The sequence below is a fragment of the Macaca mulatta genome, chromosome 1 (assembly GCF_049350105.2).
Source record: "Macaca mulatta isolate MMU2019108-1 chromosome 1, T2T-MMU8v2.0, whole genome shotgun sequence".
In the NCBI taxonomy this organism is placed as follows: Eukaryota; Metazoa; Chordata; class Mammalia; order Primates; family Cercopithecidae; genus Macaca; species Macaca mulatta.
The window spans coordinates 105,040,127-105,058,948 of NC_133406.1; the positions used below are offsets into that span (position 1 = coordinate 105,040,127).

At 35.4% G+C, this 18,822-nt stretch overlaps 1 protein-coding gene across 8 annotated transcripts in view; it reads right to left on the reverse strand.

Annotated features, from left to right (window-relative positions):
* The window catches only part of ATF6 (activating transcription factor 6), a 196,729-nt gene that overhangs the window by 88,386 nt on the left and 89,521 nt on the right, over positions 1–18,822 (reverse strand). For all 8 annotated transcript variants that reach the window (XM_028826690.2, XM_015114031.3, XM_077939534.1 and 5 more), the window contains 2 exons: positions 13,623–13,690; positions 10,602–10,716 (listed from right to left, as the gene is read on the reverse strand). In XM_028826690.2, the coding sequence (XP_028682523.1) occupies positions 10,602–10,716; positions 13,623–13,690 (183 nt within the window). The remainder of the gene's footprint in view (positions 1–10,601; positions 10,717–13,622; positions 13,691–18,822) is intronic.

Below are 18,822 nucleotides of genomic sequence, written 5' to 3' on the forward strand. Positions count from 1 at the left end.
GCACCCTAACTGAAAAATAATCCTTTCTGTCCATGTATTACCAAGATCAGTATTTCAACTTTGAAACACAGAGAAATTCTTACTGGGTATATAATTTCCCTCATGCAAAATGGCACTTAAGACTTTTAAAAATGCATTTGAATTCACTCATTTTCAAAGACTGATCTCTAGACTTAAACATGAGACACAGATGGTCCTGATAGTAATACTCAGTAAACTGGACTATCACGATTTCTTTATCACATTACAGTGACTATATAAACTAATTGAAAATATAGTATCAAACTGATGGATTTGGTATCTAATTAATTTGTTCATTTATTCATTCAATATTTATTGAATACCTGCTACATGCCTGATATGCCATGTACTGGGAACAGAGTCATGACTAAGACACACAGGGTTCTTGCCCTCAGGGTACTTATAGCCTGGCAGGGGAAACAGACATTAAACAATCGTATAATTATTATTTAGTTAGATACTATACTCCTATTCTCAGCCAATCATCCATCTTGCAGGCTTCCAGTGTGATGCCCATATTATGAATTGGATGTCTCCTGAAAGCCTACCCATAATAAGATCTTTATAGAAGATTAGCAGCAATGTGTTGAAATAAATATCACACAATTATCAGTCTTAAGATTTTTCAGGAAAACACTGTCAGTGTTTAGATTGGTGTCAAAAGTTAAAATATTAAGAGTCCAAAATGAACAAATCACTGTATATAGGAGAGGGGAGGAAATGACATGAGTGTTTCAGACCTTGGTCCTGAGTTAGATCATAAGTCATCAATTTTTCCTAATTATAATAATTGCTTCCTCCATAATTAAGTTTTATGACATCATCGGAAAGGTTATACCAAATTTTATGTAGGCTACTTTGCTAGTTTTCTAATTTAATACAAGAAAAAATTATAAAACCATTTACATATAAGTTAAATGAGAAACAGTCCTATCAACTTTAACATTTTGAAAACTCTTTACCATTATTAAAAACCAGCTTCGTATTTAAGATTTAAAAGACTTTTGATATCTCAAGGAGTACTTTAAATATGATTTTATTCTTCAAAAATCTGGTTTCAATTCCATACACTCTTTTATTTCTTTTCTGTAGTCCTACTGCAAATAAACAAAAACTGTTCAACTTTCTCCATGCTTTTACTTTAAACAGAAAACAATACAGAGGAGGAACAAACAATGACTTGTTTATTTTCCTTTAGAACATCTGTCAAGCATAAAACATAAACTCTATTCTTATATGTATATAAACTAACTACAATAGTCCCTATTTACCTTATATCCTATCTTTATATCTCTCCTGTCCTTAACACAAACACATACACACACACTCCTAGTTCTCTTTTCCTTATCTATATCTAGGATATCTCCACCTCCTTCCAGTGTCAAATTTATCAAACCATTGTTTTTCTTTCCCATTCTCTTCTATCTCTACTCTGGATTCTGTTCTGATTACTCTACAATAAACGTAATCTCAAGTTACCAATGATTTTTATGTTTACACAAGACAAATGAGTTTCTTTCATTTCTCATTCTCAGGGAGCTCTATAACATCTGATACCACTGACAGCCTCCTTTTCTGAACTCTTCTTCCTTGACTTCCATGTTTTAAAATAACATAAACAAGTTGATTTATTTTCCTTCATCTGTACTCTTCCAATTATCCTATATTTCTAATAATTTCCTCTGTGTTTCCCTGATGGCTCTTGTTCCTCCCACACTATTACTTTGAGTAACATGTGGCTTGGTTTTCCACAGGGCTTTATCTTGGTCTCTGGAAAATGATCCTGAAACAACTCAAAATATGTTTTGAAAAGAGAGATCAATGGAATTAAACTCCAAGTTGACTACCTTCAAAGATATGATATTTGGATATCTTAAATAGGCAATAGAGGGAAATGATCAAGAACATAGACTCTGGAGCCAGACTTTCTTGGTTAAATTCTGACTCTACCATTTCTAAACTGTGTCACAATGGATAAAGTTGTTTTTTCATTTCTACAGCTGACTTTTTCTTCCTTTTTTTAAATCTTTCTTATTGGAGTTCACAATGGATACAATTGCCTCAGGTTCTTCAACTGTAAAATGATGATAATTGCACCTATCTCAGGAATATTATAAACATTAAAGATTGTCGTATTGTGTACTGTGTAAGTGTTATTAAATAAATTACAAAACTGCCAGCTATTCAAAAAACAAACTAATTTATAGCCCCACCTTGTAACTTCACATTTTGTTGTTTTTGTTATGGTTGTTTTTCAAAACTCTTAAAATATACTGACTCCACTGGATTGAATCACTTAGTAACTTCAAAGAGTTTAAAGCAATACTACAGCTTTCTAACAGGAAAGTGTGCACATACACAAACACACAGAAGAAAACTATAGATTTCTGGAGCCAGAAAGAAAAAAGCAAATCTACACTAACTTTATCACTTAACATATAAGGAAACTGAAGATGAGAGGTACTGAGTGATTTCTCTAAAGTCACATAGCAGATGTCACTGAGTGGCAAAATTGGGGCTAGAATGCAGGTCCCTAGGGTCTGTACCTATGAGTTGTTTAAAATGTATTTTTTTTCCTCACATATTCATGATGTGAAGAAATGTTCTTCCTGGGAAAGCAGTTCTGCTTTGGGGAAATATTTTCTTCCCTCATCACAAAAAATTTGATGAGAACTTTAAGCTATCAATCATTAAATCCTACCTTTTTTTTTTCCTTTTTTTAACTTTTATTTTAAGTTCAAACAAACATGTGCAGGTTTGTTTTATAGGTAAACTCGTGTCACAGGGGTTTGTTGTACAGATTATTTTGTCACCCAGATAGTAAGCCTAGTTACTCGATAGTTATTTTTTTCTGCTCCTCTCCCACCTCCCACCCTTTTTTCAATGTAACTTTAGAAGTCTTTCAGGAATTATTCTATTCCAAAGCTAAAAGTCCACCCACACCAAAGCTGACTATATATTCTTAAAATTTTCATTGCTATCCAAGTCACTGAAGTAATTTTAAACATTCATTGAGAAAAATATCCTCCTTTGTTTCTGCAAACCCCACCTCTAGTAATCTTTTGAAGAGTAGGACATAAAAAATAAGGGTAAACGGCACAAATATACAGTTAGTGGTCTGAGTAGTCAACATTTATTTAGGACTTACTCTGCACAGCCTGCAATGCATTGCAATACATCTTGTAAAAGACAAAACAGAATGAATAGACTTTATCCCTGCCCAGAGAAAGCATACAACCTAAAAGGGGGAGATTAAACAAATGCATATGAAAAACACATTTTACAATAATAAGACTACCAAATAGCGCAAGCAAATAAGAACAGTTGAAAAGTTACCAAGACTCGGATGGATCTGCCCACCATTCTGAGAATTTTGAAGACTTCATATTATTCTTGAGTTACAAATTCTCTGTTTGTGGCTATATACAAGTTTAGTTACAGACTATTGAACAATCATTTCTCAAACATAAAGCAAGTTACTTTAGACTTTGTGTTTGAAAAGTGTAAGAAAAAAAAATTTTTATGTTAGCTGGCAATGTTATAGAGACAAAGAATAAATAGTTAAATTCTCTAAAACCACACAACAGTAATTCACATTTAACAAGGAGTTTGAGATCAAATGCTTCTGTTCTCAAAGACCTAGCATGCCACATACAGAAAACATAATAAAATGTATTTACACACACAAAAATCCCACTCTTTTCAATGAGAAGCTCTAGAATATCAATAATTAAAACAGCTTCTATTTTTGCTAAACTACTTCCTTTTTAAGACAAAGCAAAGACATTTCTTTTCCACCATGTTGGAAATTTCAGATATTGTTTTAAAAAGAAACCAGAAACTTTCAAGGCCTATTTATTCTATTTCCTGACTTGAAATCTGAAGCTATATTATAATATTTCAAACCATTATATTATTCTCCAGCATTATGAAAACATAATCTAATAAAGTACTTAATCTATAATCAGGTAATTAACAAACAAAAACTTTTTGAAGTTGTGTAATGAATCTGCCAAAACTGTCCAGCAGATTTGTCAATGAAATATCTTGCTTTTGGAGAGTTGGATTAATTTGTTATTTACATACGCTGTAATGTATCTAGAAGTACCAGATATAAAGAAAAAAGTACCACAATGTAAAGAAAAAAAAAATCACTGTATTAAATTAGAATCCATTAATTATTGCCCTAGTTCTAATGCTTACCATTTTTGTATCCTTAGATAAGCTACTTAACCTCTCTTTGCTTCAGCTTTTTCAGCCATAAAATTGGACTAAGAATACTTATGTGATTATATGTAAGGAATTTCTAAGATTATGCACGTGAAAGAGGTTTGTAAACTACAAAGGTAGTTTACATTAAAGTGTTAATATTTGTATATAATAAAGTGAAACAGAAAATGGACATATAAAAAGAACATTATTGGTATAATGATTAAATAAATCTAGGTTAAGTTTATTAACCTAGGGTACTCAGTCAACTCTGCTCTATTTTTGTATAATGTGTTTTAGACCTGAATGAGAATATATTTTAAAGTTAAAAATTAATTTTAAAAAGCCTTCTAAAAGATTTTTTAAAACATCTCTCTTCCGAGATAAGACCCTTTTCTAAAATTCAAGTATCTTTCCAAACTCATCTATTCACACTGTTTTCCAGCTAGAATTTGGCTGAAAGGCCATGAAAGTGGAGATAAGAAAGTGGCCAAACTCCAAGATCCATGTGTACGCTCAAGTTTTGAGGTCTTAGGAACAAAAGAAGGAGCTGTACCCTTTTGAAGTAGACTTTATAAACTAATTTCCTTTGATACTAAAGAAATTCCTCCTGCCTCTGAAGATTTTATATATATACATATAATTGTACATAGAATTTTTATATATGCATATAAACTAAACATAAATTTCTAAGAAATAAATAACAGGCATTAAGAAAATATGCCATTCTTCATGTTTTAGGTATTAATCTAGGTACGAAGGTATAAAATATCATTGCTATTTTTGAAATTCGTTTTTACACCCATCCGTGGGACTAAACCTCTGGCAAACATTTTGAACAAATAACATCACCAGTCAACCTTTTTTTTGCAATAATTACAGTATTTCCTACAATGTTTCCAAAGTTTCAAGTTTCTGGCTCCTACTGCTTGACTTTGTACAAATAGTAGAATCCACCCCTTCTCCAAAAAAAGAAATCAGTTAGGTCTAACAAAAATCTACTCCAAATTGCTCCCAACAAATAATTTTAAATAAAGATGCAAGTACCTCAAAGTTCTACTTACTGACATAGAAAGCTACACCCAGGTGAGTTATTTAGCTTTACAGCTTAGATTCAGAGACAATAATAAGCTGATCATATCTGGCTAGTGCAAACTATAAATGGACAAAACAGAGATCATCTCTAACTAAACTTTCTACTGGAGTTCAGCACAGCTTATATTACTTCTCAGATCAGTAAAATAGATTCCAATTTCTTTAAGCAAAACAATGTAAAAAAAAATACCTTTTAAATGATTATGAAAAACAACAAACTTCCATCACTGTGACTTCTCTCAATGGATCACGTCTAAAAGCATTCTGCTCAGTAAGCACTCAGTGGTAGGCATCGCTGAGTGTCGGGGGTGGTCACAGAAGCATACGATATTTACTGCCTTCAAAAGGCTTATCATATAGATGAGAAGATGGGCCTTTTAGATCAAACAATTAGGAAGCAATACAAGAAAGAATTTAATGCACACTTACTAAAAATGGGGGGGAAATAATAATAATTTAAAAAACAGGTTTGTGGTATAATAGTGTATGAAGCTCCCAGCACCTGCCACAATCATTTCCTCAGAAGAGCAGCCCCACGTTCTTCCTTCTGCATAAAGCTGTTGGCTTACAAAGCAAGAGAATACATTTAATGAAGCCAACCCTATTTCACTTGTCACAAATGAATAACTATGGATCATAAGCCAAAGCTGCCATAGTAATTCTCTGCATAAGAGAACAGAACTACCCAATCAGATCTTTGTGTTTGAGGAGTATGAATCAGTAATGTGTAAAAAAGACTAACGTGGAATCACTGGAGCTGCTGTCAAATCAGAAATGACAATAAACCTATTCCAATTCTCCATGAAGACTAGTATATATTCCACCCTAGGAAGCACAAGCACAGAGGGATTATTTGGATTCTGAGCCAGTTTCTTGTGCTTCTTTAATCTCACGTATCTTACAACAAGTCCCTATTACTTAAGGTTACCCTTATAATCCATGCCATATATATGATAGTGTTAATAATTTTTAGAAGGGATCAGTAAGGGGTAAATACCCAAATATGGTACTATTGCTAGAATATATAAAATACCTGGAAAGAGAAGAGAAAGAGACGCCTCTCAGGCAGTCATATGGCTATAGCTCAGGTTCTTCTGTAATATTATGTATGTATTTGAAACTGATGAAAAGACACTTTACGTGTTTACTTACAATTTGAGACAGGTACTGAAAACAGAAAATGTAATAGAAATAAAAAATGTTCCCAAAGTAGGCATCCATCTCATTTGTAAAAGAAAAAATATTAAACAAGTAGAGATAATATGGCAAACTGATATTCATAGTCATCTGATTCAAAGAGAACCTGTTTTTAAGGAAAAACTGCCCCAGGAAGATATGCTTTTCCTATATATTAGTGGATGAGACAGCAACATGTAAGGATGGTATTTAAATGTGTATTGAAATAATAAATTAATATCATTTCCCCACCTTTCTTCTCAATGTTTCTTTTCTGCCCTTTTAAAATCATCTTCTTATTAACTTTACTTGAGCTTTCCTGAGTATTTGTTTCTGTCTTAGCTCTTGAATTCATTTTGTTATATTATTTAATCAACCTCCTCCCTCCCTCCCTAAATAGTCTATCATACAAAAGCATTTTTAAAAGAAGCATTATTGAGCCCAGGAGTTCAAGACCAGCCTGGGCAACAAAGTGAGACCCCATCTCTACAAAAAATAAATAAAAATTAGCTGGGTGTGGTGGCACTCTCCTGTAGTCCAAGATACTCTGGACGCTGACGCAGGAGAACTGTTTGAGCTCAGGAATTGGAGACTGAAGTGAACTATGATTGTACCACTGTACTCCATCCTGGGCAATAGAGACCTTGCCTCTTTAAAAAAAACAAAAAAACAAAAAAAAACAAAAAGAGCATTAAACTTAATTGGATTTTTTCTTATTAATGTATCAGTTATTCTACACACAAAGTGACTTGGAAGTTTGAGAAAAAGTTATTCCTCAACCTCCCTCTCCAAATCACACTAAAACAAACAAATCAAAGAGAGGAGGAAAAGGCAAAGTATTTACAGGAAAATAAGCTACAAATAACTAGAACTAAGCAAAGAAAGCAGAATAGGTTACTACGTTGGTGGTAAAAAACTCTTTAAGGAAAGTCAAAAGAACAGAAGCAGTTTGGACCTTTGTCTGAACTACTGGGATCATAAGCATTTTTTCTTGCTGAGCTATAACAGGAACTCAGTAGTTACCCAAGAGTGTGTCTGCTTTAGAGAAAATAATTTCAACAGCTCAACTGTAAAGAGATTAAAAGGTACAGGAATGCAGGGTGTGAGGGAGTGTCAATTTGGGAGAGAGTGGCTTAAATAACAGTACTAAACAGTCAATGGCTATTTCTACATTTATAGATATTAAAGTATTTTGTTAAATACATGTCCATTCATAAAATAAAATAACATGGCTTGCTTATTGGCTTCTTTATAAATGTGTGGTTCATGCTAAGCTGAAACCTGGGGCTCTGGAATCTTCTTCTGAATTTCCAATGTAGTATCAACTACAGTAATTTCTGCCAATAAAATTAAGAACCTAAGTGGGAGAAAAAGTCTACATCCTTCTGCACAAGAAATGATGCCACTCACCTTTTTAATGAAACTGTTACAATATTTTATATTGAAAGATGAAAGAGAAGACCAAGTATGAGGTAATTTATCATTTCATTTTCATTTCAGCAAGAGCAAAAAGAACAATCCAGGCATTTAAGAACTAAATTCCTGTCCCATAACATAGTTTACAGTCATCAACATAAAATTAACTTCCTTTTCCCTACTACTGAACCAAAACAAGAAAAAATAGAAAAGGATGTTGTCTAACTACTATTATCTAATTCAGTTCAGGTTTATCTTTACTCTCCCTTGATAGAAAACACCAAAATGTGATAAATCAGTAATTTGAAAATGAAAAATCCAAACAGAATGTTAGACATACTCCTAAAAGTATTTGTGTGAGAAACAGTCCTAAGAGTCTTCCTGAACATCAAGGGGTTGCCGGGGGAGTGGAATTCAATAATTTTCTAACAGCATTTTTATAGCAAACTAATGAGAAATCACTTTTTACAAATGCAAAAAAATGCAATGCATATATATATTTTTAAACCACCATTCATTGTCTTTTATAAAAATACAGTCCCTTTAAAGCTAGGATTGGTTGGGCACGGTGGCTCACACCTGTAATCCCAACACTCTGGGAGGCCGAGGCGGGTGGATCATGAGGTCAGAAGATCAAGACCATCCTGGCCAACATGGTGAAATCCCGTCTCTACTAAAAATACAAAAATTAGCCAGGTGTGGTGGCATGCGGCTATAGTCTCAGCTACTCAGGAGGCTGAGGCAAGAGAATTGCTTGAACCTGGGAGGTGGAGGTTGTAGTGAGTCAAGATGGCGCCACTGCACTCCAGCCTGGGCAACAGAGAGAGACTCCATCTCAAAAGAAAAAAAAAAAAGCTAGGATTGTTTTCTCTATAAAAAATACTTGTTTTCTTCCCTTAGAAAAACTGCACTAACCATGACTTCAATCCATGGCTTGACAAGTGTTACTTCTAATATCTGTTATACTGTTTTGATCAAATAATACAGTAGTTACCCTGAACCTCAGAAAAACTGTCTATTGAGTATGAAAAACATTCTTCTACAGTAACTTCCATAAAATACACTTCAACACAATCATTTTAACACCCAGCAGGTTTCTTCTTCACAGTGCTGAATCTTATTCTTAAAAGTTTACTTTTTTTCTCCTACTTTGAACATAATTATGTCAGTAGTAAAGGAAATACTTTGTTTTCATAGACCAGTATAGTTGGAGCCTTGAGGGAAACACTGTTCTTAGCTGCCCCCTTGCTGCTGAAAAGAAACTTTGAGGCTTGTGCTGTATAGAAATATACCAGTTACATCTGAGAGAGTAAGGTGAACACAGGGAATTTTGTGAAAAGGCAGTGATCATGAGACGCTATGGCTAAAGTGTTCCAAATCTCTCAGCATTTTTGATTAATAACTGAAAATATATAAGATGTTTGATCTCCCTAGTTTTCAAGTATCAAAGTTCTCTGGTCCTAAAAACCTGAGCTGCTAGATATTTATACCTTAGGAAAAGAATTAACTAGTTAACTGAGAATTTCAGTGATAGTAAGTGGTAATAATCAGAGAACGAATTTGCTCATTCTACTGTTAGTATAGACACTCGTCCCCCTGTTTATGTAGGACTGGTTACAGAGCCGCCTGTGTATCCCCAAATCTGCACACACTCAAGTCCCACAGTTAGCCCTGTGGAATCTACATGTGTGAAAAGTTGGCCCTGCATATAAGTGAGTTTGGCATCCTGCTAAGGTTGAGAAAAATCCACATATAAATGGACCTGCTTCATTCAAACTTGTGTTGTTCGAGGGTCAACTGTACTTACTTCTAACCACACCCAGTGTATTCTTAAAAAAAAAAAAAAAAGTCAGCTACTCAGTATCACTTGAGCCCAGGGGTTTGAGTCCAGCCTGGGCAACATAGTGAGATCCCTTCTTTTGTTTAAAAAAAGAGAGAAAGAAAAAACAGCTTGGGATAGAAACCACCACTGAGGAATTCTAATTCATTCATGTGCTCCTGGGTTAACATACAGCACTCTAACAGAGATATTCACATGGCAACTCTATGAAGAAACTATTTTCATTTTATAGAAAAAGTAGATGAAATATAAACAGCTATGCATTTTTTCCATTTAGCCTAATATTCATAACATTCAAAAGTGCTAGTATAAACATTTACTTTTACATAAGCTAACTGATTATCTAATGCACTCTTCACCAACCAAATGTTTAATTAAGAAGAGATAAAAGAGGAATAGAGAGTCTTAGGAACACAGATCCAAACATTCCACAATTAATAATCAGCCTATAATCCATCTCAAATCTACATTTCAGAAGTCTATTTCTCAATAATCAAATGGGAATTGGTTTAAAAGCCTAAATAGGAAAAGCCTAAATAGAATATTTTTATGCTTTTACTTTTTCTTTCGTTATAAACAGTATGGCTATCAGGATTACAAACAGTAAAAATCAACAAGTAGTTTATATTTCCTAAATATAAACTCATAGTCTGACACCAATTCCACGTTCATCTTTATAATACTCAACAGCTCAAAGTAAAGCATGTATTACAGTACCTAGACTGTTCCACTCACATAATTTATTTTATATTGCTTCCTATTTCTCACATCTTTGTATTTTCCACAATATTCAGCCCAATGTCTTATGTACGGCAAGCACTCAATTCTTTCAAGATGAACTTACCCTTCGAAATGACACAACATAAAATGTGTCTCCCCTTCTGCGGATGGCTTCAAAAAAGTCTTGATAACTTCTGGGTGAAGCATAATACACTTGTAGCTCACTCCCTGAGTTCCTGCTAAAGTAAGAAAAATATAAGGTATTACTAAAATAAAAAGTTTCATGTCTTCCCAAAATACTTCCCATTCTAAGGCTGTGTCTGAATTCTAAGAATCTCTCTCAACCAAAATATTAGTTGCACTTTGGCAGTAATTTTTATAACAACATTTTGTAAAGCTCAAGGACCAGGATATTTTATAAGAACCCATTCACTAATGCTAAAATTCTGATTTCTGAATCAAGGCTCTAAAATGTACTAGATGGTCAAACACATTGCAAAGCATGTAAAAATAATGAAAGTATCAGAAAATAGAGAGATTTCTACATAGGTTTGAAGGATTTTTAATTTTTTTAGTAATACAAATTAAATCTGAGGAAAAGTCATTTTTCGTCACTCTGTCGAATATATGAAGATGTGCTTGCCTACGAGGCTGTGTGAAAGGTGGAAAAAGCTGAGGATTTGAAAACAGACTTGGTTTAGAATTCCTGCTTCACTTCTCAAGTGGGCACTCTTGGGGAAATCACCCTCCATGAGCAAACTGTTTCCTCATCAATAAAAAGAGGATAACCACACAAACCTTGCAGGACTGTTATTGGAGATATTATATATGTAAAGTGCCAAGCGTGGATCCTGTCCCATAGGATTCACTCAACAATTGCTAGTCATTGATATTAAAAGTACCATGTGTGTGCCTTACTAAAATTAAAAACTAAAATGATAATACCTCAAACCACATCATGCCCCAAAAGATACAGTCAAATGATTCTAATAGAGTTCTTAATGTGTTCAAGATCTTCTAGTGTTTAGGACCAATATCTGGAAGAGTTAAAGGGATCCTGTAATGCTTCGTTTTTCCTCAAAGAGAAAACTTGTATGTATCAATCAAATATTATTAACTTAAGAGGAGAAAAAGACTGACCTAAATGGAAGTAATAAATGAGTTATAAGAACTTCCTTTGAAATAACTCCATTTGTTCACTAGGCCATTTCTGATTACAATATTTTGAATATATAGTCGCTTCTTGCATTTTGTGATAGTTATGTTCTAAAAAGTCACTGCCATCAATGAATTAGTGAATCCTAAACCATTCTCCTAGGGGAAATATAGGGTTCGGTTCCTGCAAGCCTCTGGTTACAATATTTCTGTCAAGTGATCAATATATAACCTTATTTATGTGTTTCTGTTTAAAGACACGTTCTTTAACATATTCATTCACTAACTTGAACTCACAGCCAACAGCACTATAAATCATGCCTGAATGAAACTTATCTAACACATGTACTTTCTCCACACAGCACACCACAGCCCATTTGGGCTTAGCAACACTACACAGCAATTCAGCAATATGCCTCAGGCCATTTCAAACAACAAAATTACCAACAAAAAGCACAAAAATATGAAAAATGTGGACTGTGAAAAGGACCTTGTTTATATAGCTGAAACTAGAAGGCAGAACACTGCCTTGTTCAACCTCACCAGGGAGCATCTACGCATGTTTGCGAATGATGAAAAAAGCACTGCTAATATTAGGGGTTACAAATACCTTTTAGCAGATTTTAGTAGGTGAATTAGCAAATACGGAATCCACAAAAAATGAAAATTGGCTGTCATTCACTAAAACATTTTAACTAATGAAGAAATACCACGCCATCATAACCATGCATCAAAAAATTGATATATTTTTAAAACAAATGTATTGTAATTGAAGGATATATTCTGCTTAGCAGAGAATTATTAGTTACTATTTAAATATATTTGAATTATCAATTTCAGCAGGATAATACAATCTCAGGATTTTAACCATTCATGATTGCCGATATGCTGCTCACTGCCATTTAATAGGAATTCTCAGTTATTAGTATAATGAATAAAATAGCTTTTGACTTACATTTTTACTATCTACCTATATGTATTTTTTTCTCAGTGCCTACAACACTGGCACACAGTATATTCTAAATAAATGTTAAATTCATGTAAGTGAACTACAAGTGTGTGGTAAAGCTACAGATGGAAGCTGAGATTCTCAACTTTCACTTCAGTGATACTGTTGTCAATAATATCACATCATTATCATTTACCATTGTCATTTACGTACCATGCTAAGTGCTCTAAATATATTATCTAATTTAACCATTATATCATCTCTGTGCAGCCAGCATTTTGTAGATGAGGAAACTTCAATTGCATGTAATCTGTTTGAGCCCACAAAGTAAGAGGCAGAGTTACAATTTGAACTCTGCCCAACAGGGCAAATAAAGCTAGCATCTTAACCATGATACCATATTGCTTCCCATATTATCTTTCCCTTTGAAGACATTTAAACTTCTAGATACAACATTCTCTTTGAAATCTTTCAAAATCTTAAGCAGTATTATGTAGTGAAAAATGCATTGTCAGTAAAACAGCTAGGATCCGAATGCTGAGTCTGCCACTAGGTCTTATGACTCTGAAAATTACAAAAAAAAAAAAAAAATGAGTTGACCAGTTTTTCTATATATAAAATATACTTTTAGTTTTTATATAGATTTAAAGATAAAATTCATGTAAAGCACTCAGGAAGACACCTGGCACAGAGCACTCAAAAAATAATATTCCTTTCCCCTAAGTTCATGAAACAGATGCAAATCAAGGGCAAGAGAGCTATGGGTATTCAAGATTTTCATCAAAATTATGATGGAACAGCATTCTGACTAAATTTGTATGTAAGGGATTTGGGAGAGTTGAACTTTTGAAATTATCTGGCTTTATTCCAACTGCTCAGTAGTATATGTTGTATATATATATATATATCTCTCTCTCTGAGTATATGACTAAAACTCATAGATGAGAACAAATTTAAGGTGAAAGGGAAATGTGAATTTCAACTTTCTTAAAATACCAGCTATTTTAAATTCCCTGGCCAAGAGCTTCTGCACTGTCTTACCTGATACTAGTGGTTTCTGTGTATTGAACAGCCATCAGCTGAGAATTTGAGCCCTGTTCCAGAGCACCCTGGAATATTAAAAAAAAAGTTTAATACTGTATCATGAAATTATATGAAATCTTCCTATACTGGCTCATTCTATACTTAAATTGTTAAACTTCCATTGCTAAGATTTCTGACATATTCAGTTCAAATAATTAAACACTAACAGATATTAGAACTCTTTAGGTCCATTCTGAAGAGAATGACCTTCTGGGAGAAGTGTCTTAAGGAGATTAAGGCATTTAAGGCACTTCCCATTAAGTTTAAAGAAAGAGCCCAAAAGCTTAGTACAAACACCACTTTTATGACCGAGCCATATAAGTGTTACCGAACATATAACAATGTATGCTTGTCTAAAATAATTATCTTCCCAATGACAAGTTCCTAAGAAGTATGAAAAGTCCATTATGAAACTAGATCCTATTGTTTACTGAGTTAAACAGAGATATTCATGCCAAAATACATCTATGAACTAAGCCATCATTAAAGAGTTCTCACTGATGACTCTTGGCAAGAGAACAGTTCTATCTACACCCATTAGTGGCCCACATATGCTACACTGGACACCTGTCTTTCACATAGCATTTGCTTTGCACTATGCCTTTTTATTCTCCCTGGTAGTTTTGTGAGCTGATTTTCAGAAGAGGTTTGTCAGGGTATCAGAATTCAAGGGCATATTACCAAGTTCTATTACATTAGAAAGTAATCTTGCCCTGTCAAACAACGGTTTAAATAATTTTTTAATCATTTGTTCATTACTGTGTCCATATATCCGTCTTTCAGTAATCAAAGCACCTACATGCGCCCAAGCTACAAAATTAAATATTTGACTTCTGCCTTTAAAAAGCTTGCAGTTTAACTGGGAAGACAGATATAGGAAAACAATACGATGTGGTAAGTGCTAAAACAGAAGCAAGTACAGAAGTTTAAGGGAGAAAAGAAGAGGAAACAATTTTGTTCGGTGGATGGAACCAATATGCAGGGATGAATATAGGGGTCCCCACTTCTGGCTCTGTAATAAGTCAAGGATCTTATTTTATAAAAATCTAATGTGGGTCTTGTATATTGTAGCTATTCGATAAATGTCTTGTTTAACAACAAATGAAAAAAATCACCAACAAAATGAAAAGAAAAACACAGTAAAAAAATAAAATACTATACTTACTGGCATAGTTATCCAGTAAGTAGTAAATAAAACCAATATTAAATTATAGCTAGTTGATTAAAACGAACAGATTAAATAGCTGGTGAATTTTAAATGATTTGTGCTACTTTGGCCCATATGAAATGAGCAAAGAAGTCTGAAAGAAGCCAGACTTCTTTCCCTAGTCTCAGAAAGGAATGGGTAGGCCTTAGGGAAAGCCAAGTTACAGATATATCAGGCAAACAGAAAATAGATATTCCGTTTACCTATCCAAGATTTGTATCAATTAACTAAGGAACCTCTGAAAAACTGGTCATGAGCTTTTCCATTTTCAGCTGTGTGGGTTGAGCAAAAGATCATAACTGGCAAAAATGTGAGAGGCATTTACAAAGAAATGAGAGGATGTTAAAAATCTCCAATTATGCTGTAGATCTTTTTCTCAATTTGTCACTTTTTGCTTTGCGTAGGTTGAAGCTTTGTTATTAGGGGTCTATACATTTAGAATTGTTTTATCTTATTTGTATGCTCCTTTTACCAATAAAAAATTTCTTTTGTTGTCTCTTAGAATGACCTTTGTTTGGAAGTCTACTTTTTCTGATTAATATAGCGATGCCAGCTTTTTAATGCTTCACGTTTGCATGGCATACATACTTTTTCACCTTTATTTTCCATCTGTCAGTGTCTTCATATTTAAAATGCTGTTTCTTATAAACAACATATAGTTGGATCTTTCCTTTTAAAAAAAATCTAGTTTGAAAATCTCTTCCTTTTAATTGATGTGTTTAGCCCACTGAATTTAACTACTATATGATTGGATTTAAGTCTACCACCTTGGTATGCATTTTTAATTTATTCAAGTTGTTCTTTATGTGTTTCTCTTTTCCTGTCTTCTTTTCATTGAACTGCATATTTTTTAGTATTCCATTTTTATTTCTTACATTGTCTTTTTAGCTATACTTTTTCTTTTCTTTTTAAGACATGGGGTCTTGCTCTGTTGCCCAGGCAGGGGAGCAATGATGAAATCATAGCTCACCGCAGCTTCTCAAACTCCTGGACTCAAGTAATCTTCTGCCACAGCCTCCCTAGTAGCTGAGATTACAGGCACAAGCCACCGTGCCTGGCTCTAGCTGTACTTCTTTATGTTAGCTATTAGTAGTTGCTCTAGAGATTATACTTTGATCTAAGTTACCACAGTCGATCTTGAAATATTATTTGAGCAACATAAAAACTTTATTAATAGTATAATTCATTTATCCCTCCCTCCCTTTGTGTTCTTATTGTCTTATATTTTACTTCTATATAAGCTATAAACCCCACAATAAATTGCTATTATTATGCTTTAAAAACACAATAGTCGGGGGGCAGAGCAAGATGGCCGAATAGGAACAGCTCCAGTCTCCAACTCCCAGCGCGAAAGACACATTTTCAACTGAGGTACTGGGTTCATCTCACTAGGGAGTGCCGGACAATCGGTGCTGGTCAGCTGCTGCAGCCCGACCAGCCAGAGCTGAAGCAGGGCGAGGCATCGCCTCACCTGGGAAGCACAAGGGGGAAGGGAATCCCTTTTCCTAGCCAGGGGAACTGAGACACACAACACCTGGAAAATCGGGTAACTCCCACCCCAATACTGCGCATTAAGCAAACGGGCACACCAGGAGATTATATCCCAAACCTGGCCGGGAGGGTCCCACGCCCACGGAGCCTCCCTCACTGCTAGCACAGCAGCCTGCGATCTAACCACAAGGCAGCAGCGAGGCTGGGGGAGGGGCACCCGCCATTGCTGAGGCTTAAGTAGGTAAACAAAGCCCCCGGGAAGCTCGAACTGGGTGGAGCTCACAGCAACTCAAGGAAACCTGCCTGTCTCAGTAGACTCCACCTCTGGGGACAGGGCACAGCTAAACAACAACAACAACAACAACAAAAAAGCAGCAGAAACCTCTGCAGACGCAAACGACTCTGTCTGACAGCTTTGAAGAGAGCAGTGGATCTCCCAACACGGAGGTTGAGCTCTGAGAAGGGACAGACTGCCTGCTCAAGTGGGTCCCTGACCCCTGAGTAGCCTAACTGGGAGACATCCCCCACTAGGGGCAGTCTGACACCCCACACCTCACACGGTGGAGTACACCCCTGAGAAGAAGCTTCCAAAGTAAGAATCAGACAGGTACACACGCTGTTCAGCAATATTCTATCTTCTGCAGCCTCTGCTGCTGATACCCAGGCAAACAGGGTCTGGAGTGGACCTCAAGCAATCTCCAGCAGACCTACAGCTGAGGGTCCTGACTGTTAGAAGGAAAACTATCAAACAGGAAGGACGCCTACACCAAAACCCCATCAGTACGTCACCATCATCAAAGACCAGAGGCAGATAAAACCACAAAGATGGGGAAAAAGCAGGGCAGAAAACCTGGAAATTCAAAATATAAGAGCGCATCTCCCTCTGCAAAGGAGCGCAGCTCACTGCCAGCAATGGATCAAAGCTGGACGGAGAATGACTTTGACGAGATGAGAGAAGAAGGCTTCAGTCCATCAAACTTCTCAGAGCTAAAGGAGGAATTACGTACCCAGCGCAAAGAAACTAAAAATCTTGAAAAAAGAGTGGAAGAATTGATAGCTAGAGTAATTAATGCAGAGAAGGTCATAAACAAAAAGACAGAGATGAAAACCAAGACACGAGAAATACGTGACAAATGCACAAGCTTCAGTAACCGACTCGATCAACTGGAAGAAAGAGTATCAGCGATTGAGGATCAAATGAATGAAATGAAGTGAGAAGAAAAACCAAAAGAAAAAAGAAGAAAAAGAAATGAACAAAACCTGCAAGAAGTATGGGATTATGTAAAAAGACCAAATCTACGTCTGATTGGGGTGCCTGAAAGTGAGGGGGAAAATGGAACCAAGTTGGAAAACACTCTTCAGGATATCATCCAGGAGAACTTCCCCAACCTAGTAGGGCAGGCCAACATTCAAATCCAGGAAATACAGAGAACGCCACAAAGATACTCCTCGAGAAGAGCAACTCCAAGACACATAAATGCCAGATTCACCAAAGTTGAAAAGAAGGAAAAAATCTTAAGGGCAGCCAGAGAGAAAGGTCGGGTTACCCACAAAGGGAAGCCCATCAGACTAACAGCAGATCTCTCGGCAGAAACTCTCCAAGCCAGAAGAAAGTGGGGGCCAATATTCAACATTCTTAAAGAAAAGAATTTTAAACCCAGAATTTTATATCCAGCCAAACTAAGTTTCATAAGTGAAGGAGAAATAAAATCCTTTACAGATAAGCAAATGCTTAGAGATTTTGTCACCACCAGGCCTGCCTTACAAGAGACCCTGAAGGAAGCACTAAACATGGAAAGGAACAACCGGTACCAGCCATTGCAAAAACATGCCAAAATGTAAAGACCATCGAGGCTAGGAAGAAACTGCATCAACTAACGAGCAAAATAACCAGTTAATATCATAATGGCAGGATCAAGTTCACACATATCAATATTAACCTTAAATGTAAATGGACTAAATGCTCCAATTAAAAGACACAGACTGGCAAACTGGATAAAGAGTCAAGACCCATCAGTCTGCTGTATTCAGGAGACCCATCTCACATGCAGAGACATACATAGGCTCAAAATAAAGGGATGGAGGAAGATCTACCAAGCAAATGGAGAACAAAAAAAAGCAGGGTTTGCAATACTAGTCTCTGATAAAACAGACTTTAAACCATCAAAGATCAAAAGAGACAAAGAAGGCCATTACATAATGGTAAAGGGATCAATTCAACAGGAAGAGCTAACTATCCTAAATATATATGCACCCAATACAGGAGCACCCAGATTCATAAAGCAAGTCCTTAGAGACGTACAAAGAGACTTAGACTCCCATACAATAATAATGGGAGACTTCAACACTCCACTGTCAACATTAGACAGATCAACGAGACAGAAAGTTAACAAGGATATCCAGGAATTGAACTCATCTCTGCAGCAAGCAGACCTAACAGACATCTATAGAACTCTCCAC